Raw genomic sequence first — 20543 nt, 5'->3', positions numbered from 1 at the left:
GGCTGAATTGGGGTGAAAAAGCGCTCTGCCAGCCCCTGCTTAGAGCAATTGTCGACTGGGGATAATGAATCGCATCTAGTGCTTCCCGACCAAAGTACCTTCTGACAGTCTCCACTCACAGCAATATGGGATCGGGGATAATGGATCACAGAATATTTTTCCACCCAGAGTGCAGTAGCAAGGGTTTACTTATAGACTTCAATGTTTCTGTTTTTAAGTAGATTGATTTAAAACTAGTATGTAGAGTTTGTTCCCCAAAATGTTAGCATACAAATAGTCAACCAAAGTAATTTCTTCTAGTATGAAACTGGGCTTAGCAAAAAAATCACTTAAATACGATTAATTGGTCATTTTAAAAATCAATAATATGAATGTTTGCTGAAACGTGAAGTTGATGGTAGAATTTAAGAGTTACATTTGAATTAGAAGAGGCCGGTTCTAATCCCGTCCAAACATTTTGAACCAAATGAATTTTTTTAATTTGGTAAACCTTTCTTTCCATGTCCCAAAAGCCAGTTTACGGGGATTGGCGTGCCAAGGACCCCTCCTTTGCCTGCTACCCAGCTCGCTACGCACCAGATCCCTTTGGCCCCTCCCACAGGTGGTGAGCCCATGGGAAGAGGGACCCACATCGTCCCTTTGGGCTGTGCCCGGCCGTACCCCGTGAGCAAAGGCCCGGCCACCAGGCGCTTGCCAGTGGACCCCACGTCCAGGCCCGGCTCCAGATGGGGGCCCCTCTAACCTGTGTCCGGGCGAGGGAAATTGTGGACCAAAGTTTTGAGTCGTCATAGGGGGTCTTCTGATTTGCGTTTTTTCTGGCCCCTCACCTTTAACCCGTTTGCCATGTAAAGCTTAAAGCCCCCGACAGCATAGCTCCTAGGATCATTGGGACACACAAACTCCTCCACCACGATAAGGTAGCAGATCATGGAGGAGACATAACGAGAGATCGACAGACGGGTTGGTGCAGCGTCTGCCGTCAGGCGGACCCTGTACCGGACCGTCGTGGTAGAGAGGGAGCTGAGCTGAAAGGCAAAGCTCTCGATCTACCGGTCGATCTACGTTCCTACCCTCACCTATGGTCATAAACTTTGAGTTATGATCGAAAGAACGCGATTCCGGATGCAAGTGGCTGAAATGGGTTTCCTCCGCAGGGTGTCTGGGCTCTCCCTTATTGATGGGAAGCTCAGTCATCCGGGAGAAACTCTATGTAGAGCCACTGCTCCTCCTCATTGACAGGAGCCAGTTGAGGTGGCTCAGGCATCCTATAAGGATGCCTCCTGGGAGGTGTTCCTGGCACGTGCCACTGGCAGGAGGCCCTGGTGATGACCCAGGACACGCTGGAGAGACTATGTCTCTAGGCTGGCCTGGGAATGCCTCGGGATCCCTCAGATGAGCTAGATGAAGTGGCTGGGGATAGGGAGGTCTGGGCTTCCCTGTCAAGGCTGCTGCCCCCGCGACCCGACCCCGGATAAGCGGATGGATAATAAACCTTTTTTTTTTTTTTAAATAAGAGTTTGCACTTGAAATATTACATCAAAACTCGTAATCATGTCTCTTTACACATGTCATGATAACAGGATTCCTTTTCTACTTTGACACATTTTCAAATTTACGCTGTGAGGTAACGGGACAGCCTTTGAAATGATTGGTTTACAGACTTTATCATGGCTAATCTCGATTCTTGCTTGAAGCACAAGGACACGGCAGATACTCTCTGAGATACTTGATAGCAAAAGAATGGGAAAAACGGCATTCTTCAAGCTCATCATTAAAACAACGGGGTTAAAGGCTTAGCCGTGGCCTCTTATCAAATCCCTGCTGGGTGACAAATGTGCCATCCCTTCGGGAAAAATGGAAGATCCTCGCTGATAACGAGGAGAGAGCGAGCCACGGAGGGAAAGAAACAGGCTCGGCACAACCAAACAGGCATTATCTTGCCCACTAATTGGCTAATGTATATACCGCTATATAGCCGAGAGCTACGTTGGCAATTCCAATCAGTTTTTTATTATCATGAAATAAAACATGCTGTCCGTGCTCATATGATGAATTATTCCAACGATGCATTTAATCACATTTTTTTACCTTACATGAAAATGAAGAAGACGCTCTGCAGTCTTTATGTATATAGACCAGATTGTTAATGCTCGTGCGATAAAATATTTAGCTATTCAGTGAACAGAAGAGTTCTTCTTCATATAAACAGATTCATCCGTGATGAAAATATTCTAACTATTCCGTTTTCATTTTAGTATTTTACCTATAACACATCGTCAGTACTTCTGTATACAGGATTAGTATATCCTTTTCATGGCCAAATTCAAGAACTTTTTAAGAACTTTCGAAGCAAATTTTTGAATTTCTCCAGTACCATTAACTGAGAAAATCCAGTGTTAATCATCTATCTTTGGATATAAGTTATTTTTAATGTGCGTATCAAGCAAGAAATGATATTCCTGGATCTAAACAGTATGTCTATAAATATTTGTGAGACAAATCTCTGTGTGTTGGGTAAAATTACGGTAATGTGTATCTTATATTTTCAGTTACAGGAAATTCTTCCCATTACAATTACTAATTTAGGAACGCTTCCTTCATTTTTTTTGTTGTTTCCTAATAAATGTCCTTAAATGATACATAATCCTTGCCCTACTTACGAACGAGGTTCCAGACGATCATTCGTAAGGTGAATTTGTTCGTATGTTGCTTCAGTGCTATATTTTGTGTAAGGTTTGTACAAGTATGTTTAAGGCTTGTACACAGTACTTACTTACTTACTTATTGCTCCAGCGAAGGTCGGGGGGTCCCGTCCCTGTGCGTTGAGCCGACCAGATGAACCAGGTTTTTCCAATGCTGGCGGTCTTGTGCCAGCTGTTCTGCATCCTCTACGGCAACTCCGTGTTGTTGGAGGTCGCCCGCAACGACGTCGAGCCATCGAGTGCGGGGTTTCCCTCGTGGTCGTCTCCAGCCTGCGGCCTTTGGGTCAAACTGGAGAATGGCTCGTGTCGGATGGTCTGGTGGTAGACGAAGGACATGGCCAAACCAGCGGGTGCGGCGTTGTGCGACCAAGGAAGATGCTTGGGGCTGGCACGTGCGGGCTCTGAGCTCTTTATTGGAGACTCGCTGGGGCCACCTGATGTTCTCGATGGTTCTGAGAGCCCTGCTATCAAAACCATCGATTCTTGTGGCCAGGGTGTCGTTCAGGGGCCATGTTTCTGAGCCATAAAGCAGGATAGGGAGTACGGCGAGGTTGTAAATGCGGAGCTTCGTCTTGCGTGCGATGGTCTGGTGCCGCCAGAGTGGTTTCCAGAGAGACTGCAGAGCAGATGCTGCCAGGGCTCTTCTGCGGAGAATCTCTGGTTTTAGGTCCCCATTGTCTGTCACCATGGACCCCAGATATACAAAGCTCTTGACAGGCTCTACGATGTCGCTACACAGTAAGTAACTTGTATTGTTTGGTACTAAAAAAATAAACATTTCATAAAATAATATGCTCTATAGAGATAAATAAAGTTGAGTTTAACTTACTTTTGGAAGATGCGCTTTAAGAGGTCCTCCTAGGGAAAAAAAGTGTTCCAACCATTTTCTCAACCGCATCAAGCTTTCTTATTCCACTTTCATTTCAAAAGAAAAGGCTCGCCTCTTCTTTACACCAACCATATTGAATGGATGCACGAGATATAAAACAATTAAAAGGTCAAAGCTCTTTGACGTAGTTATGTTTACACACAAATCAGGACGTAGAAGCCTGATTTCTTCTTTGAGTGGATGCTGGGTAACCTCTCACAGCGCCACCACAGGCCGGTAGTGTTGGAAAGAAACACAATAGTAATGTCCTATACTGGGGAAAAGGTGCACACAATACGAAATCTAACTTACAGAAATGTCCCCAAAAAATGTTCGTATCTATCGTTTTATGCAAGTCGAATGGTTGTAAGTAGGGGATTTTCTGTACACATTTCATAGTTCCCTGTTCAGGTGAAGCAACCTGTAGGGGGCGATAACGCTTCATAGGCAAAAGCCATACAAACTAATTCCAGCTTTCGTTAATCACGAGGGAAGAAATGCAATAGCTAAGCAAAGCCACCAAGTGTTGGGGTCATTTTTAAGCAGGTTTGTTGAGAAACATGGCGACCATTCCAAGCATTTACAAGCACGTCACCCAAAATTCACACATTCAAATTCAGGCGTATTCAAGGACTTCAAAAACCTGTGTATATAAACCAATTTTTCTGTATGGTGAAATATTCTAGCGATTATGCTTTATTTGTATGAAACAGAAGAACACACTATCAATGATTCTGTTTATAAACCACTTTGTCTGTGCCTGTATAATAAAATATTTTGGTTATCCAGAAATACAATAGAATAGAAAATATAATTTCTATATAAACCATTTTATCCTTGCTTATATGATATAAATATTCTAGAGGAGAGGTAGAAACTCTCAGAGGAAGATGTGAAGGTGGAGTAGCGCAGGGCATATAAATCTAATTACAGTCCTCTATCTGCTCCCCTGTATGGTGAGAGGCGAAGCTGAGAGCACTAGTGAGGTATCCGCAACTCCAATTGCCTCTTGAACAGGACGCACCGGTCCCCAGCCACGGGGTTTTTCAGCATTCATTAAAGAGAAGCGTATCAAACTTACTCGACAAATATGGCGGTAAACTTTGCGCTGGTCTGCTTGCGGTAACAAAAATGTTGGCTAAACTGCACACTGTGAAGTTTAGTGTAACCACGGTAAAACCGTGGGGAGTTTATTTACGATGATTACAAGTATGACGGCGATGAAGCACTCCGAGCACGCCCTCGGGAACGACTTAAAACTATCTTTGGGTTTATTTCCACGCCGAATATACCTTCAGTGTCTGATACATTAGGCTTGGTTCAAGGTTGACAAAGAAAACGTGCTGCAAGAGGAGACTCGAATTTAATAACAAACAAATATCTGTCGCAACTTGGAGTAAGTGCTGGCGCAATTAAAAAAAAAAAGGAAAAGTGTGATGCCCTAGCAACCCAACAGGGGGTCATAAAGCAGAAACGGCGCATCATTAATATGAGCTGGAATGCAGTCAACAGTCCCGCGGTGCGAACGCTCACTCTGACGAGCAAGACGAAGACTAATTGGTGCGGTGGCTTTTTCCGACGCGCGGTGCCGAGATAAAATATAGATACTCGCGCACAAATTCATCCGGTAAAGGGAAATATGCCCGTCGCGCAGTTGTGATAGAATGCGCTCGTGAACACAAAAGATGAGATACAGCTATGCTGAATAGATATTTGTTTTGTACGGATACATACGGTTGACTTTAGCATACTCTTTACTAGACTGTTTTTTTTCCTATAAGTAGGTTCCATCGGAAATATAGTGTTACTGTTCAAGAGCCTTCACGCTTAAACCAATCAGAGAACTGTCTTCCGTTTCCTGGGCGCTAACTGGAGCAATCTGAACGAATAATTTTTATGACGAGAGAAAAACAAAAACGTGGCATTTGCAAGCAATCCGATCAGGGGGGCAAGCGCAAGTGACGTCATGACACAAATAGACATTGTTTCTGCATTTAACTTCTCACTTTTGAACTTTTTCATTCATGTCTCTCACAGAAATCAACAGAGTACCGTGCTTGTTTGTTGTTGTTCCAAATGTGCGCTCCATTGTTTACTTCCAGGTGAGCTCATCACCAAAACCCTCTCCCGACATCACATCACCCCTGTATTTCAGCAACTCCACTGGCTCCCAATCTAGCATAGAATCAATTACAAAATCCTACTCTACACCTACATGGCCCTTCATAACCTTGCCCTACCTCTTCGACCTCCTTCATCTGCCACGCCATCCCGCACCCTCAGATCATCTTCCTCCCTCCATCTCACTATACCCCCTGCCTGCCAACTCCATGGAGAGCAGAGCTTTCAGCCGTTCTGCCCCCCAGCTCTGGAACTCATTGCCGCTTGACATCCGAAATTCTGCGACGCTTTCCACCTTTAAATCCGGACACAAAACTCACCTCTTCAGACTTGCCTATTCTTGACCTTATGCACACACTCCCCTTTTTAACTCTTTTGTGTTTTATTTGCTATTTATCCCTTGCTTGTTTTACTCTTGCTTTATTGTTGTGTGATATTATATGTACAGTGACCTTGGGTGTCCTGAAAGGCGCTTCGAAATACAATGTATTATTATTATTATCAGTATACATGGTTCACCAGAAGCATAGATATACACTATAAAGGGATGGGTACAACTTAGGGAATTTCACTCGGGATATGTCGTAAAAATTAGCATACATGAATGAAGCTTTTTCTCTGCGAGTTAACAGGAGTTTGCATTTCTCATCAGTCTCAGAATGTTTGTGCCATAAAAATATCACAAATAAGGAGAACTGCGCACAAATAAACAGATTGTGTTGACATGTATTAAAAATTCACTTAATATTGGTGGTTATGGAACAGAGTAACCGTGGAAATTGAGGAAATACTTTTATTATGGGGCAGCACGGCGGAGCAGTGGTTAGAGCGTGTGCGGCACAGTTCTAAGGTCTTGGGAACCTCCGGTGTGGGTTCAAATCCAGCTACCGGACTTCCTGTGCGGAGTTTGTATGTTCTCCCCGTGCTTGCGTGGGTTTCCTCCGGGCACTCCGATTTCCTCCCATATTCCAAAGACATGCATTTCAGGTGGATTGGCCGGTCCAAATTGTCCCTAGGTGTGAATGAGCAAGTGAGTTGTCTGTCCCTGTGTGCCCTGCGATTGGCTGGCAACCAGTTCAGGGTGTCCCCTGCCCACTGCCCGATGATTGCTGGGATGGCTCCAGCACCCCCGCGACCCTACTGAGGATAAGCGGTGCAGCTAATGAGATGAGATGAGACTTTTATTATGAAATAAATCAGTGAGAATTGAAAAATACATATTTAGTTTACAGGAAATTACCATTGCTACTCAGATGACTCTCAACTATATCTTCTGATGGAGGGATCTGACCCACTAAACTGTGGAAATTTGGAGGCCTGTCTCACTGAGATAAAAAGATGGATGTCACTCAATTTCTTGCGCCTTAAGTCCGAAAAGACTGAAATGTAAATTATTGGTCCATGTAAATGCCGTGACTCGTTCTCAAAAACGGCTCTGAACATTGACAAATGTAATATCACCCAGAGTGACTCAGTAAAAATTTAGGTGTCATATTTGACCCCGATCTGTCCTTCCAAACACACGTTAAGAATATTACTGGAACAGCTTTTTTCCATCTTCATAACATTGCTAAAATTCGCCCTATGCTGTCTGAGTACGATGTGGAGATTATAAGTCACGCCTTTGTTACCTCCCGTCTCGATTACTGTGATGTACTACTCTCTGGTCTCGCAAAATCTAGCATCAAAAGCCTGCAGCTAGTACAAAATGCTGCAGCAAGGCTTTTGACCAAGACAAGAAAGTTTGATTACATTACCCTAATTTTAGCTAACCTGCATTGGTTCCCTGTTAGCTTAAGATGTGATTTTATGGTTCTGTTGGTAGTATACAAAATCATGCATGGACCTGCTCGCTCATATCTTTCAGAATTAATTCCCCCCTATGTTTCGGTCCGGAGCCTTTGCTCTGAAAATGCTGGTCTATTGGTGATCCCAAGAGCCAAGAAGAAAACCGCAGGTTCGAGAGCGTTCTCCATTCGGGCCCCGGTGTTGTGGAATGCTCTGCCCCCTGAGATTCAATCTTCAATCTCAGTGGAACTGTTTAAATCTAGGCTCAAAACATTCTTCTGTTCTATATCTTATAAATTACCTATATTTCATGTTAATGATATCTGTGTATTATTTGTTATTGCAACATCCATTGCAGCCTGGTCATCCTAGAAGGAGGATTACCTCATGTGAGATCCCTTCTCAAGGTTTCTTCATGTTCCTCATCCTGAGATTTTTGAGTCCCTTAAGAGCACCTGAATTGCCTGCGGACTGGTTCTGAAAATAGCTCACCAGTGATGGGTCATAGTGATTTCCTAGGTAATGCTATTTAATTGGCGTGAGATATCCTTGACATGATCAGTGTCTTAAAAGCAGTGTTTTAATGGTTAGCTCTGTTTATCCATCCATCCATTACTTTCACCGCTTATCCTCAGTAGGGTCACGGGGATGCTGGAGCCCATCCCAGCTATCTTCGAGCAGTGGGCAGGGGACACCCTGAACTGGTTGCCAGCCAGGCGCAGGCGAAGCTCTGTTCATCTCATCTCATCTAATTAGCTGCACCGTTTATCCTCAGTAGGGTCGCGGGGGTGCTGGAGCCCATCCCAGCAATCATCGGGCAGTGGGCAGGGGACACTCGCAACTGGTTGAGAAGCCAGCCAATCGCAGGGCACACAGGGACAGAAAACTCGCTCGCTCATTCACACCTAGGGACAATTTGGGCCGGCCAATCCACCTAAAATGCATGTCTTTGGAATGTGGGAGGAAACCGGAGTGCCCGGAGGAATCCCACGCAAGCACGGGGAGAACATACAAAACTCCGCACCGTAAGTCCGGTAGCTGGATTTGAACCCACACAAGAGGTTCCCAAGATCTTAGAACTGTGCCGTACACGCGCTAACCACTGCGCCGCCGTGTTGCCCAGCTCTGTTTATATCATAGCTTATTAACTTAGGTTTTATTTTTGATTGTATTGTTTGTTATTACAAAATCCACTGCAGCCTGGTCATTCTGTAAGGGGGATTGCATCATGTGCGGTCCCTTCTCAAGGTTTCTTCATTTTCCTCATGCTGAGGTTTTTGAGTTTTTGCCTGCCCTCATGAAGATTTTAGATCAGGGGATGGTGTAATAATAGTCTGTGGTTTGCAATCATCCGTGGTCTGTATAGCCCTTTGAGACTCCTTGTAATTAAGAGCTATACAAATAAACATGACTTGACTTGAAATATTTGCTATATAATTGTCCTCTTATCCAATGTATGTCTCGCGGTACTATGGAGTGATTATGCAAACAATGGTTGATCAATTGATAAGTTATTACTACTCAATCATAATGAGCAGGCTAGTCACAAAGTTGCAATCATGCACGATCTGATGTTATGGATTGTTCTTGAATCCTCCTGAGTGGCTCAGTGTGCGTGTGCCCGTGCATGTGAGGTTAATGATGTTGCCCTTTCACGCAACGACAGCGCTGATCACTTCAGTACAAGAGTGCATCTGGAGGCTTCAGATCAAAGGGCGCAGTAGTGAGAAAAGACACGGAACCGGACGTGATGCGTGTAAAACCTAACACACGGGTGAGAGGGGAGGTTAACTACCGTCATATCCGAAGGAGATATGATTTGGCTACAACAAAGTGTGGCTTTCAACTAAGTCCAGAAGATAAAAGAGACTATTATTCGAGTATTTCTTCAACCTGAAAAATAACAATCTTAGCTTCACAACTTGAAAAAACTAGGAAGTTTAGGTATTTGTTGTTTGACAAACTTTCGAGAAACTCAACCATTGTAAATGAATGTAAATGAAACATTTTGTGGTTTGTTTTCCGCAGAATCAGAACATGTACGATTTTCTTGGTATTTTTATGTAAAATACTACAGTAAACCCCAACGTGAAGGCTTATGACACAGGTGTCAAACAGGCGGCCCGCGAGCCAGATCAGGCCCGCTAAGGGATTGAATCTGGCCCGCGAGACAACACTGAGAGAAGCGCAAGAGAAAAACGAGCTGCAGGTTGAGATATGTCCACTTGATGTTGCCAAAGCCAGGTGCCTTGAACAAAGACACTGTACTTGTATTTATTTCTCTCTCTCTCTCTTTCTTTTCCACCCCTTTTCTCCCACTCTGTCTCTTTCACTCTCTGTCTCTCCTTTTCTCTTCCTTTGTCGCTCTGTCTCTTTCTCTCTCTGTGTCTTTTAACCTCTTTTGCTCTAACTTCCTTTTTTCCTTTTCTCTTTCTCTCTTCCTACACATTGCACTCTTTTCTCTTTTCTCTCCTTCTGTCTTTCTATTTCTCTTTGGATTTCTTTCTTCCTCTCCCTTTCTTCTCTCCCTCTCTCACGACTTTATATCTTCTGTTTCTCCCGCTCTCTTTTTCTTTCTTTGTCCCGCCCTCCCTCTTTCTCTTATTTCTTTATCTCTCTTTTTCCTTCTCTTTATTCTAATAGTCCGGCCCCCGACAGAATGTTTGTTCTATCGTGTGGCCCCCGAGTTAAAACGAGTTTGACACCCCTGGCTTATGATATTTTCACGTTATGTTAAATTAGAAATAAATCCAGCCTGACCCGGCCAGCAAGAACTAGAGCTACACCAATTTAATATATTTAAGGGACCAAGACCGCTGCAAACCCAAATTTACATATCTTATTCGTGAAGACTCGGGAGGAAGAGAGGTGATTATGACAGACTCCAAAAATTAATTGGCGTGCCCATGAACTTGTAAAATTCAAACTTTGCGGTGTTCGTGTGTATAACGAATTATGCTTCAAAGATGCCTGGACGCTGTTGGTAGACATTATATCAAAAGCTGGTTTGCAATTGTTTTGTGATATTAGCATTCACATATTTTGCTTTGTTTGTATTACAGTGTCTATTTTTGGTAATATATTTGAATGATTTTGATTCTACATGTTATATTGAGTATTTTTGTATTCGATATCTCTTATTTTATTTTTTAACATGAGGATGATGCTGGAAATGTGAACTTCCTTACAGGGATGAATAAGGTATCTATCTATCTATCTATATGATATCATGAAAATACAAACATTCTATATGATTAACACATCTCACAACATCTCTCTCTTCATTCAGTTCAGAAGATAATGTGCTTTGTAAAGTTAGATGGCCGTTGGCCATTGCACATCAAAAATAAGAAGGCGAATAGAGTAACTAAGTCTTCTAGGGCATGACAATCCACGCAAGTGGAAGTTTTCAAATCAGTTTTAATTTTGATCAAACATCTCATCTCCCCTCTGCATCCACCCACTAATTCCACTGTACCAGCTCAAGTCATGTCAGAAGTAAGGTAAATAAAAAGTATTTTTTTCTTAACATGAACATTTATTTTTGATTATATTGAATTATATGCACCTATATGACATGTAGAATTTAGTATAAAATATTTTGTCATGAATGTTCAATATGTATATACAATTTTCATGCTTTTACCTTGGGTACCCTGGATTTGGAATGGATAAGCAAAATAATATAGGTTTCTATCAATTGCACCCTATTATCTTCACCTCAGAACGGATTAACATCATATCCTAAGGATCCACTGTATTTTATTTGCACAAAGATTAAACAAGGCTATTATTCCAATCTCTCGACATTGTATGAGTACACACATTCAATAACTAAGACAGGCCTAAGCAAGACATATTGTATATGGTTTTAAAAGTCAGCACTGTAGCATTAATGTCATCAATATTTATCACTTTATGTACCATGTGAAGTATAACATGTCCCCCAGCATATGCCGCACATGAAATACGAGCAAATAAGACTTGTCAGGACCAGCGTGCATGACAAAAGATGTGTTCAACATGCTCTACGAGGAGCGGCGCCACCCATAAATATGTGTTTTTGCATATAAACGAAGTTTTGCCTTTTTAACCATTACCTACTGTTTGTCTGAAGGTGGAATCTCGAACGTGGAAACACTCGCCAGACCGAAACGGGCCAGCATTGTTAAATACATGCCAACAAAATGGATGTAAGATTTGATTAAGACTCTTGCTTAACAGTCACCTTGATGGATGATTAGAAAGAAGGCGTGTGTGTGTCTATAAGAGGCCCTGTCAATCAACTGTGTAAAATCATCCTATCGGTGTGATGAGCGAGCGCGTGTTCCTGTGTCGAGGAAAGACTTTACTGTCCTTGAGTGTTACGGAGGCATTACAGACAGTTATAAGTACATAATAATGGATATTGAAAAAGACTTTTAGGAAGCCGTTATTTAAATTAATTCTGGCAGTCCTGCACGCGTGAAATAATCCTCTCTTGAGGTTTTAGTTGAAAAAAAAAGAAAAGAAAAAAAAAAATCTCTGGTGTGCTTTAGATTTGCTGACAACGCTAAGACGCTACAAGGTATGAAGACATTTTGAATCAATTTAGAGAAGTCTAAAAGTATTACATTTTATAGTACAGACGCTCACCTACTTACGACCGTTCGACTAGATCCGAACATTTTTACCGGGATGTGGGAAAAATATCAGGACATTGCTGTAAGATAGATTTTTTTATTGTGTGCACCTTTTTTTAAGTACAGGGCATTACTGTAGTGCTTCTTTCCGCTACTACCGGTGTGAGGTGGCGCTGTGAGTGGTCATCCAGCATCCACCCGGAAGTAAAAAAATCTGCTTTTTCTTTCTAGTTAGTATGTAGACATACAGTGCTACTGAATCTCCAGCGCACTTAGAACTTTGACATTTTTATTGTTTAATATCGCGTGCATCCATTCAATATGGCTGGTGTAAAGTGTAAAGGAGAGGCGACCGGTTTCATTTGAAATGAAAATGGAATAAGAAAGCTTGATGCGGTTGAGAAAATGGTCGGAATGCTATTTTCGGCCACTTTTTAGCACAGAGGAACACCTCTCGAACCACATCTTCCAAAAGTGAGTTACACTTAACTTTATTTATATTTATAGAGCATTATTTTATGAAATGTTTATTCTTTAGTACAAAACAATAAAGGTTACTTATACAAGCCTTAAACATACTTTTATAAACCTTAAAGATACAAAATACAGCACTTAAGCAACTTAGGAACAAATTAAACTCTACGAACGATCGTCTGGAACCTATCTCGATCGTAAGTCGGGCCGTGTCTGTACTGGATGATAAAGCAGTTTGTATTAAGACTTCCTTAATTTTGTCAAGAACCTGGTAGGCAAAGAACAAAACGATAAAAATCATTCTCTATTAAGTTTCCTGAAGTCGGCCTGGACAATTTAACCTCACAATCCAATTTAAGAACCCTGCTCAAAACAACAGATTTCCTACCCGCTCTCTTAAATCGGTCCATCAGGTTTCGTCTGACGTCCTTCTGGAGGTTAAAGTAGTTGTCTTCCTCATCGGGCTCTGTGATGTAGAGTGGAATGTGTTGAAACACCACGATGTGTTTGGGTGTCTGAACAAAGGCGAAATGAAAAAACTTGAGTATTGGGCCTTGAATTGTATCTTGGTGCAGTGGTCACCAACCTTTTTGAAGCTCAAAGCTACTTTTTTGTCACTGATTAGCAAAAATAGCTAGATATGTGTTACTAAAATAACATCATGTTATTATTGTGTTACTACCAAGTTGTGATTATTAAAAGTACAATTAAAATGGGCTCAGACATTAAAACCTCTGCCATGTTGGTGACCCCTGTCTTAGCAAATAAAGCGGCACAATTTACAGAAGCTGATGATGAGGACACTTTGCTCAGCTGTTCATCCAGCCATGTGTCCTGAGCCTCTTTCAACTCTGGGCAGGCAGAAGCATCGAAGAACAATTGGGAGTTCAGAACCAAGAAGAGAACTCCACCAACCTGAGGGGAAAAAAAGCAACATTGTTCAGTCCATTACTGTAATATCTCGTTCGTATGGTATGTGAAAATACGCAAACTAGCACCCCCACCACACCACACTCACTTTAACACATGCGCTCTGCCGGCCCCAATTTGCGGCAATAGTCAACCGGGTATAATGGATTGCGGCCGCGCTGGTGCTGTTCATTTGAGGTAAAAACAGATTTAAAAAAAAATGACACAAATTTGCTCTCCCTGCCCTTGTCCTCAGGAACAGTCGATGAGGGATAATTGATTGCTATTAAACAATGCAGTTCATTATGGGGCCACAATGGCACGCTTCAGCAATACAAAACGAAAAAAATGCATTCTCAGCAAAAGTCCACCAAGCATTTCATTTTACACTGGCCAGAACAGCACGCTTTTTGACAAAGGCGCCTTTTGCAGGTCCCTGCTTGCAACAAAATAGGATAGGGGATAATGGATTGCGTCTGCCACAAGTGTAGTTTATTTTAGGAGGGAATAGGGAATACAGAGGGAATACAAAAAAAATAGCTGAAAGCCCTGGTAAACGTGTGCTCTGCTCGTCCCCTCCCGCAGCATTATGCGATTAAGGATAATGCTTGCAGAATATTTTTCAACCCTCGATGAACTGGACCCGCAAAAGTATGAAGCGTGAAGTAGGAAGTGATTAAAGTATATGATATCCTCAAGTTTCAAAACAATTGGACATTTAGCAGCGCGACACAAACCAAAATCGTTTTTTTTTCCTGAAACCGACTATTCTAATTTCCTCAAAACCATTAGTTCAATTCTACGATCGGTAATGGAGGAACAAATTGGTAAACATTCAAATGTCATGTCCGTGACGTCAGCTAATCTGCATTTTGATAGCTCGACAGTCAATGGAGAGGTAAAAGTGCAGACAACTCATTACTTTCCGGCGCAAGCGCAATTAACCATTTCCGGGAAGTGTCAGATCTAAATTAAACCTTCATTAACCTTATACGGGACAAAAAATAGCACCGATTAGGAAAAGAAAACAACCAGGTATGGCTTACCCAGAAGCTAAAGTAGTCGTCCCCCCACGAGCTGCAGTACTCCCTCACTGTTGTGGGTGTGGGTGTGTTCCCAATATCGTGATTGCCACTGACAAACACGAGAGGTATCGAAGGGTCCGTTCTCTGCAGTGCCTTCTTAAGGTCTTTCTCCTGAGCCGGTTTCAAAGGGTGTCCTGCAAATCCATAACAAGGCAAACTTGAAACCCAATTTATGATTCATCCAATGTATCCTTAGCCTATTTGTTTGAAAGCACACTAACTTAATCCATTTGAGGGAAAGTAAACCTTGGAATAAGATCAGGGCTGTTTTGTGAGCTAGTGACATTAGCCCATGAAACCCAATCTCTATGCATTACCTTCAATATGTAAGGACCGTTTGCGGGGGTAGAAGTCTATAATGGGTTTTCGGAGTAGAGTGCAGTACACACTTTCACTTTTTTGGTCTTCACAAAGTATGTGCTTTTCCCCACAATGTAAGCAGTTGATTTACATTTTTTCACATTTTCTTTTCTTTTCAGGTATGTTGCAACAAACCCCCATATCATAAAATTAACAAAACGACTCTCATTTTATTTAAAAGCACTTAATGTTGGAATTGTAGCAGGTTGCTTCACCACGACAGGTAAACAATGTATTGTTTTCTTGGTTTTTCGATAAACTAGGTGACAAACGATCCAAAAAGTATTCGATGGGAAGGAGGAAAGATTCTATTTGGTTCAATTCAATTGCATTGCTGTTTGGTTCAAGACAATAATTACCCCGTTGTCAGAAAATGTTGCTTATTATTCGTAGGGTTTTTGTGTTTGAAGATATTTTACCTTATTTTTTGAAAAAAATATATAACATTGGGGAAATTGTTTGCCCAGTTTAGGTTTCCAAATATTTCTTAAAATATTTTTTTTTACACATTTATATTTTCTTTTTAGGAATGTTGGAACAAACATCTCATACCAAACTTCACATATTACCTGAAAAGAAAAAGGGATGACTGGTCGAAAATACAATTTATTTCATTATTTTAATTCTTTTTCATCTCTTACATGATTAAAAACAGTAATTTATTAGTCAATCTAGAAATTAAGGTTTGAATCATGATATAGATACATTTGATATTTTCTGAGGTTCTTCTCTGTCTACTTATCCCTCCTCTTACTCTCTAGCAACAATCCAGTCTATAAATCCTGGGACGAATGGGAATTTGTACATTTGTCCTGATAAGGGTTAAAGAATGTCTCATTTAAACACATGAACGAAAATGGACCAGAATTCAACAGTCTGTGTGATTGCACTAAATATGGAAAAGTGTCGCCAGCTCGAGTGACCACTTGCGGTGGGATCTCATTTCGGTGACGCGCAGGAAAAGATAAAACAACTGCTTTCGCAATGAGTGTGTACATCTGCTGCTGTGGTTCATGTTATGATTTATTTACAGACATTCTTGACAGTTGCTAATGACGGGGCCAAAGTGCTCAATGTAGGCAAATCACAGGAAATCAGAAAAAAGGGAACACAGTTAGAGAAATGAAACTGCTAGTTGCAGGTTTGAATTACAATAATCAACGTCAAAGGAAAGAACTTTTCAAGATGATAATAACGAGATACTGTTGGCCAGATTAAATCAATTTCCTCAAAATAAGAGGTGGTTGCTAGCTAAAAGCCTCCTATAGTAACATATACCCATCACAATATCAGGCCATTGTTATAATTCCAGCAAGAAAGCTCAAGCTGTCACACTCTTGATTCCAGGATGGAAGATAGCGTAAGAATGTTCAGGTTAGTCATTTGAAATGCTGAGAAAATTGTTGGACCAGCTAGCTCCGTGAAAACCCTCACGTTTGGATTTTAAACAGGGCAATTCAGCATATTGACTTGACTCAGCATAACATGTTGCTGTACTGAATGATAATGTTTTTTCTTGATGCACATTGCAATTATTGGAAATTATCCACCTTGTATCCTGATATAGCTAAATCCCCACGGACTACATTTACATGCAGGCAATAATCCAATTGGAAACAGAATATTGGATTTCTGGAGCAATCAAAATGAATCTTAATATGATTTGAATAACCCCTTATACATGCTGTTTGCGAGTATTCCAATCACATAGGCTAAGCGATGACAATATGCAAATAGAAGTTGTTTCCGCATTTAGCTTTAGACATTAAAAAAAGATGACTTAATTCATGTCACTCAAAATTTAACTAAGTTCCGTGCTTGTTTCTTCTGTGCTCCAAAAGTGAGCTCCATTGCTGCATCCTGGGTGTTTGCTAGATGTGCTGGGTTGACTTACAGTATATATGAATGGATACAATCTGTTGCAACCATTGTATATGGATGCCAATAACTGTAGCATTTTCGCAACGCTTGCAGAAAATAAAACGGAAATGCCCCTGAGAAATCAACCGACACAAATAAGGTGTTTGAGTGTTTAATTGTCTCTATACTCCCAGTCCAACTTAGGAGCATAACAATATCTGGCATGAGGGGAACCTGTGCTTGTGCACAAGCAAACGGATTAACAAAATGTGTATACATGCACGAGCAATAGAAAAATTAAAGGACTAACTCAACTATTGCAATAGTAAAACTCATAGTAGGACTAAGACCTTAATCAGATTATTGTGCCCGTTTACATGGCTTTACATACCGAAATCAGAATGCTGGCAATATTGGGTTTCCAATTGAATTATCGCCTGCATGTAAACGTACCCATTTACTCTTCTTAGGAGTCTGTTATGTATTGAAGTTTCTGAGGAACTGAGTAGCCAAAGCGGACTCTTGGAACGTGTTACAAAGGTTCTTCATAGTTTGTTTTTGATGATAAGTCCTCAAAGAGAGAACCCACCTCCAATTGGTGTCAAAGTGAAGTTGAGTTTGACGGCGCCATCGAGCCGCTCTCAAGGTTTCCTGGAAGAGCCTATCTGAATAAACATTAGTTAGAGCCGAGCACCATATGGGGCTTCGAGAAGCTGCGGTGCCTTCTGGTTCCTTGCACCTCTAGCCGTCTGCTCCAACTACAGCCTCAAACTAACATCAATACCTATGGGTCCACCGAATTCAAGAGTTTATGAAACTACATTTGAGACACCTTAATTCACCGCGAGGAAAAAGGTGAGGATATAGCAGAGGATATATCTGAGGATATGAGATCTTTATTACAGGATAGTTATGTGCCAGAAGTTTAGACATTAGTTACGATTCTGTAAACATCTACAAGCTGCTATAAAAAGTCCATCTTGGACTGTCAATAGCATATGTTGTGAAATCAAGGGCATGCTATCGCAGTATGACTTTCGAGAGTGGCGTCAAAAATAAAATGTGAGAACTGAGAGTGAGCTGGATTAAATTTGTGTGCCATCAGCAGTAAAGGCTTGACTGGACAGTAAGAATAAAGAGGGATCTCAGCTTGTAGGTGAAGAGTTTGATCTAACAGTAGATCAACATTCCAATCTTCACTCATGGTGCTTTAAAGGTTTTGGGGGGGAAAAAACATCACGGAAACGCAAACAATCAAAGTGCGTTCTGGTCACGCTTCAGAAGACAAAAGTTTATTCTGAGTGTCTTGAGCAGCTGATAAACGTTGCTATAAAGAAATGGATGATTCTCAATTTCTTCACTTAATCTCAAATCCATTATGATTTCAACTAACTTTTTTAGACTTGTCTTTATTGTCAACTAAAGAACCTTACATAGGGTAAGCCTAGAAAATCATGGGTTGCTGTCAAACCAGTTTGGAGAACTAACGCAGTAGAGACAATATTATTAAGAACTCCTTTCACCATTACATGAGCAGCTTAAGTAATGATTTACATCGATGTTCAGTTATGTTAAAAAGGAACGCCTTTAGTGAAGTTAGTTTTTACGATAAAGTCACTGCAGAAGCACCAGTTCATTTCTTTAAACCGAGTAAAGCCGGTACACTCACATTCAGCTCACGTACGCAAGGGCATTTTTATTTCTGATGCAGCTACTTTGGGTTCAGCAAGCGAGCATTTGACGGAGAAGGAAAGAAAACAGATCTTGTGCACTCAAATTCTCCTCTGATGGGATTGTAATTGTTGCGCATGATTGCATTACACCTTCAGTTCAAGATCGGAATTTCCCACGTCATGAATATATATATGAATATATGGACTCTTTAGTTTTTTTAATTTGAAATAATCAAATTATTTCTTGAACATAGCATTTATAAAAAACAGCATTATGTATAAAACTAGATTCACAGACCTTTTTAGGCTTACTCTTCTAGCTTCAACTACGGTAACTGTTTATGCCAGAGGAGCCAAGGTAATCTGTCTTTCACGTGTACGGGTTCCACCCACAAGTACAAAAACAGAAAGCAACGCTTCCCATGCCTTGTATCAAGAGGAGAATGCCTTACGCATCCCCCGAGATGCCGCTTGAATCCTTTGTAGTGCTCATTAGGAGGCTGTTAAACACAGCATGTTTTGCTAATTTAATCTGCTCGCCATCTCTAACTTCCCAACCACAACGACCTACCACCTCCCTCTCAACTTTATCCATTCGTTACTTTGAAATGGATTGAAAGAAAAAATCCACGGGGTGAAAATGGCACACGGGCAGATATTTATTACCTCTTTAGCTTTAAGGTCGAGTACATTATTCCTGACCACGTTGGTACCATGGTGCTCTGTTAATGTCACAAAGATGAAGACTGTTGGCCGGCTAACTAGGGAAGCAAAACCATCAATGTAGGACAGTCATAACAAGAGGTAATTTACAAGGCTGATGTTGTCGATATATCTTTTTTAGAGAGCTCTAGACAGTGATGTGAACTCATTTCGCCAGCTCGGACAATTACTGTGCAAACAGGCAAGGTTGGAGTACCGGGTAATGCTGCAGTGCACCATTTGCTTAAAAGAGGCTCTTGGGGTCAATATGGGACCCTATATGGGATGGTAAAATTCACCCAAATTGTGTCGTTCATTTGCACTGGCAGCAACGAAACTGTAAGCAGGATTTTATCAGGGCCGTTTTTTGGAGGTACATAACTGACTATATTTGCTAAGAGTACTTTCAAATTATGTCAACATTGACAGTGACTCAAGGTAAATCCTTATTGTATCGGCAGAGTGGGAGTAGATTATTTCAGCTTTTACCAGAGCGCACTGTAAATTTCTTCGCATAAGAGATAATATCGGTCGCAACAATACTGTTTAAACATAAAAAACACCCATACACCTGCAGAAAAGTGGTTTTCTACACTTTGTTTCTCTGTGTCTCACCATTATTTTTTTACGTGTGTGTGTGAGTGTGGGCATTCTATAAAGCAGTTCACTTTTTACGGTCTCGCTGCTTCACGGATTTTAATCATGAATTGTTTTCTGCGTTCTCATTAGCTAAACGATAACTTAAGAGAGTAGATATTTGTAAAAAATAAACACATGTTTAAAGGTACAGTATACTGTAATCCATCGCTACTTTGCACTTCATACTAGGCAACAGTACATTGCGGGTTAAAAAATATTCCATGATTTATTATCCCTGATTTTTACAATTCTTTCCACCAAAAAAGTAAACTGCACTAGTGCGGCTGTGATCAGTTATCTAGATAGCATATTTGCCATTATTTCTGTCTGAAATGATCTGCACTCATGCAATCCATTGCAAAACTCTGATTTTTGCACATATAGCAGTGGATATGGTCCCCTTTAATCACAATTAACAAGGGATTACAATTACAGTACTTTTATTTAATAAACCAATGCTTGGTCCTATAACAAGTGTTCGTTTTCTGGTTATACAGTATTTAATTATAATAATTATAAACAATTGTAAAAAAACTGTATACGTATAATACACACATACAGACGCATTTGATATGTACACACATATGATATGTACACACAGACATATTTATATGCACACACATATTATATACACGCACATATATTTTATTCACACACACCATATATATATATATCACTGCCCGATGATTGCTGGGATGGGCTCCAGCACCCCCGCAACCCTACTGAGGATAAGCGGTGCA

General features: G+C 41.1%; 1 protein-coding gene across 1 annotated transcript in view; it reads right to left on the bottom strand.

Annotated features, from left to right (window-relative positions):
* Positions 1 to 20543, bottom strand: part of cpped1 (calcineurin-like phosphoesterase domain containing 1) — a 39402-nt gene that overhangs the window by 8130 nt on the left and 10729 nt on the right. Inside the window, exons 3-5 of the mRNA XM_088323605.1 lie at positions 14531 to 14703; positions 13359 to 13490; positions 12964 to 13090 (exon numbers count right to left, since the gene is read on the bottom strand). Of these exons, the coding sequence (XP_088179731.1) occupies positions 12964 to 13090; positions 13359 to 13490; positions 14531 to 14703 (432 nt within the window). The remainder of the gene's footprint in view (positions 1 to 12963; positions 13091 to 13358; positions 13491 to 14530; positions 14704 to 20543) is intronic.

The sequence above is a fragment of the Urocampus carinirostris genome, chromosome 19, assembly GCF_059441175.1.
Source record: "Urocampus carinirostris isolate Australia breed hairy pipefish chromosome 19, RoL_Ucar_1.0, whole genome shotgun sequence".
Classification (NCBI taxonomy): Eukaryota; Metazoa; Chordata; class Actinopteri; order Syngnathiformes; family Syngnathidae; genus Urocampus; species Urocampus carinirostris.
Note: the sequence above shows the minus strand (reverse complement) of the source record. Positions and strands in the feature narration are given on the sequence as shown.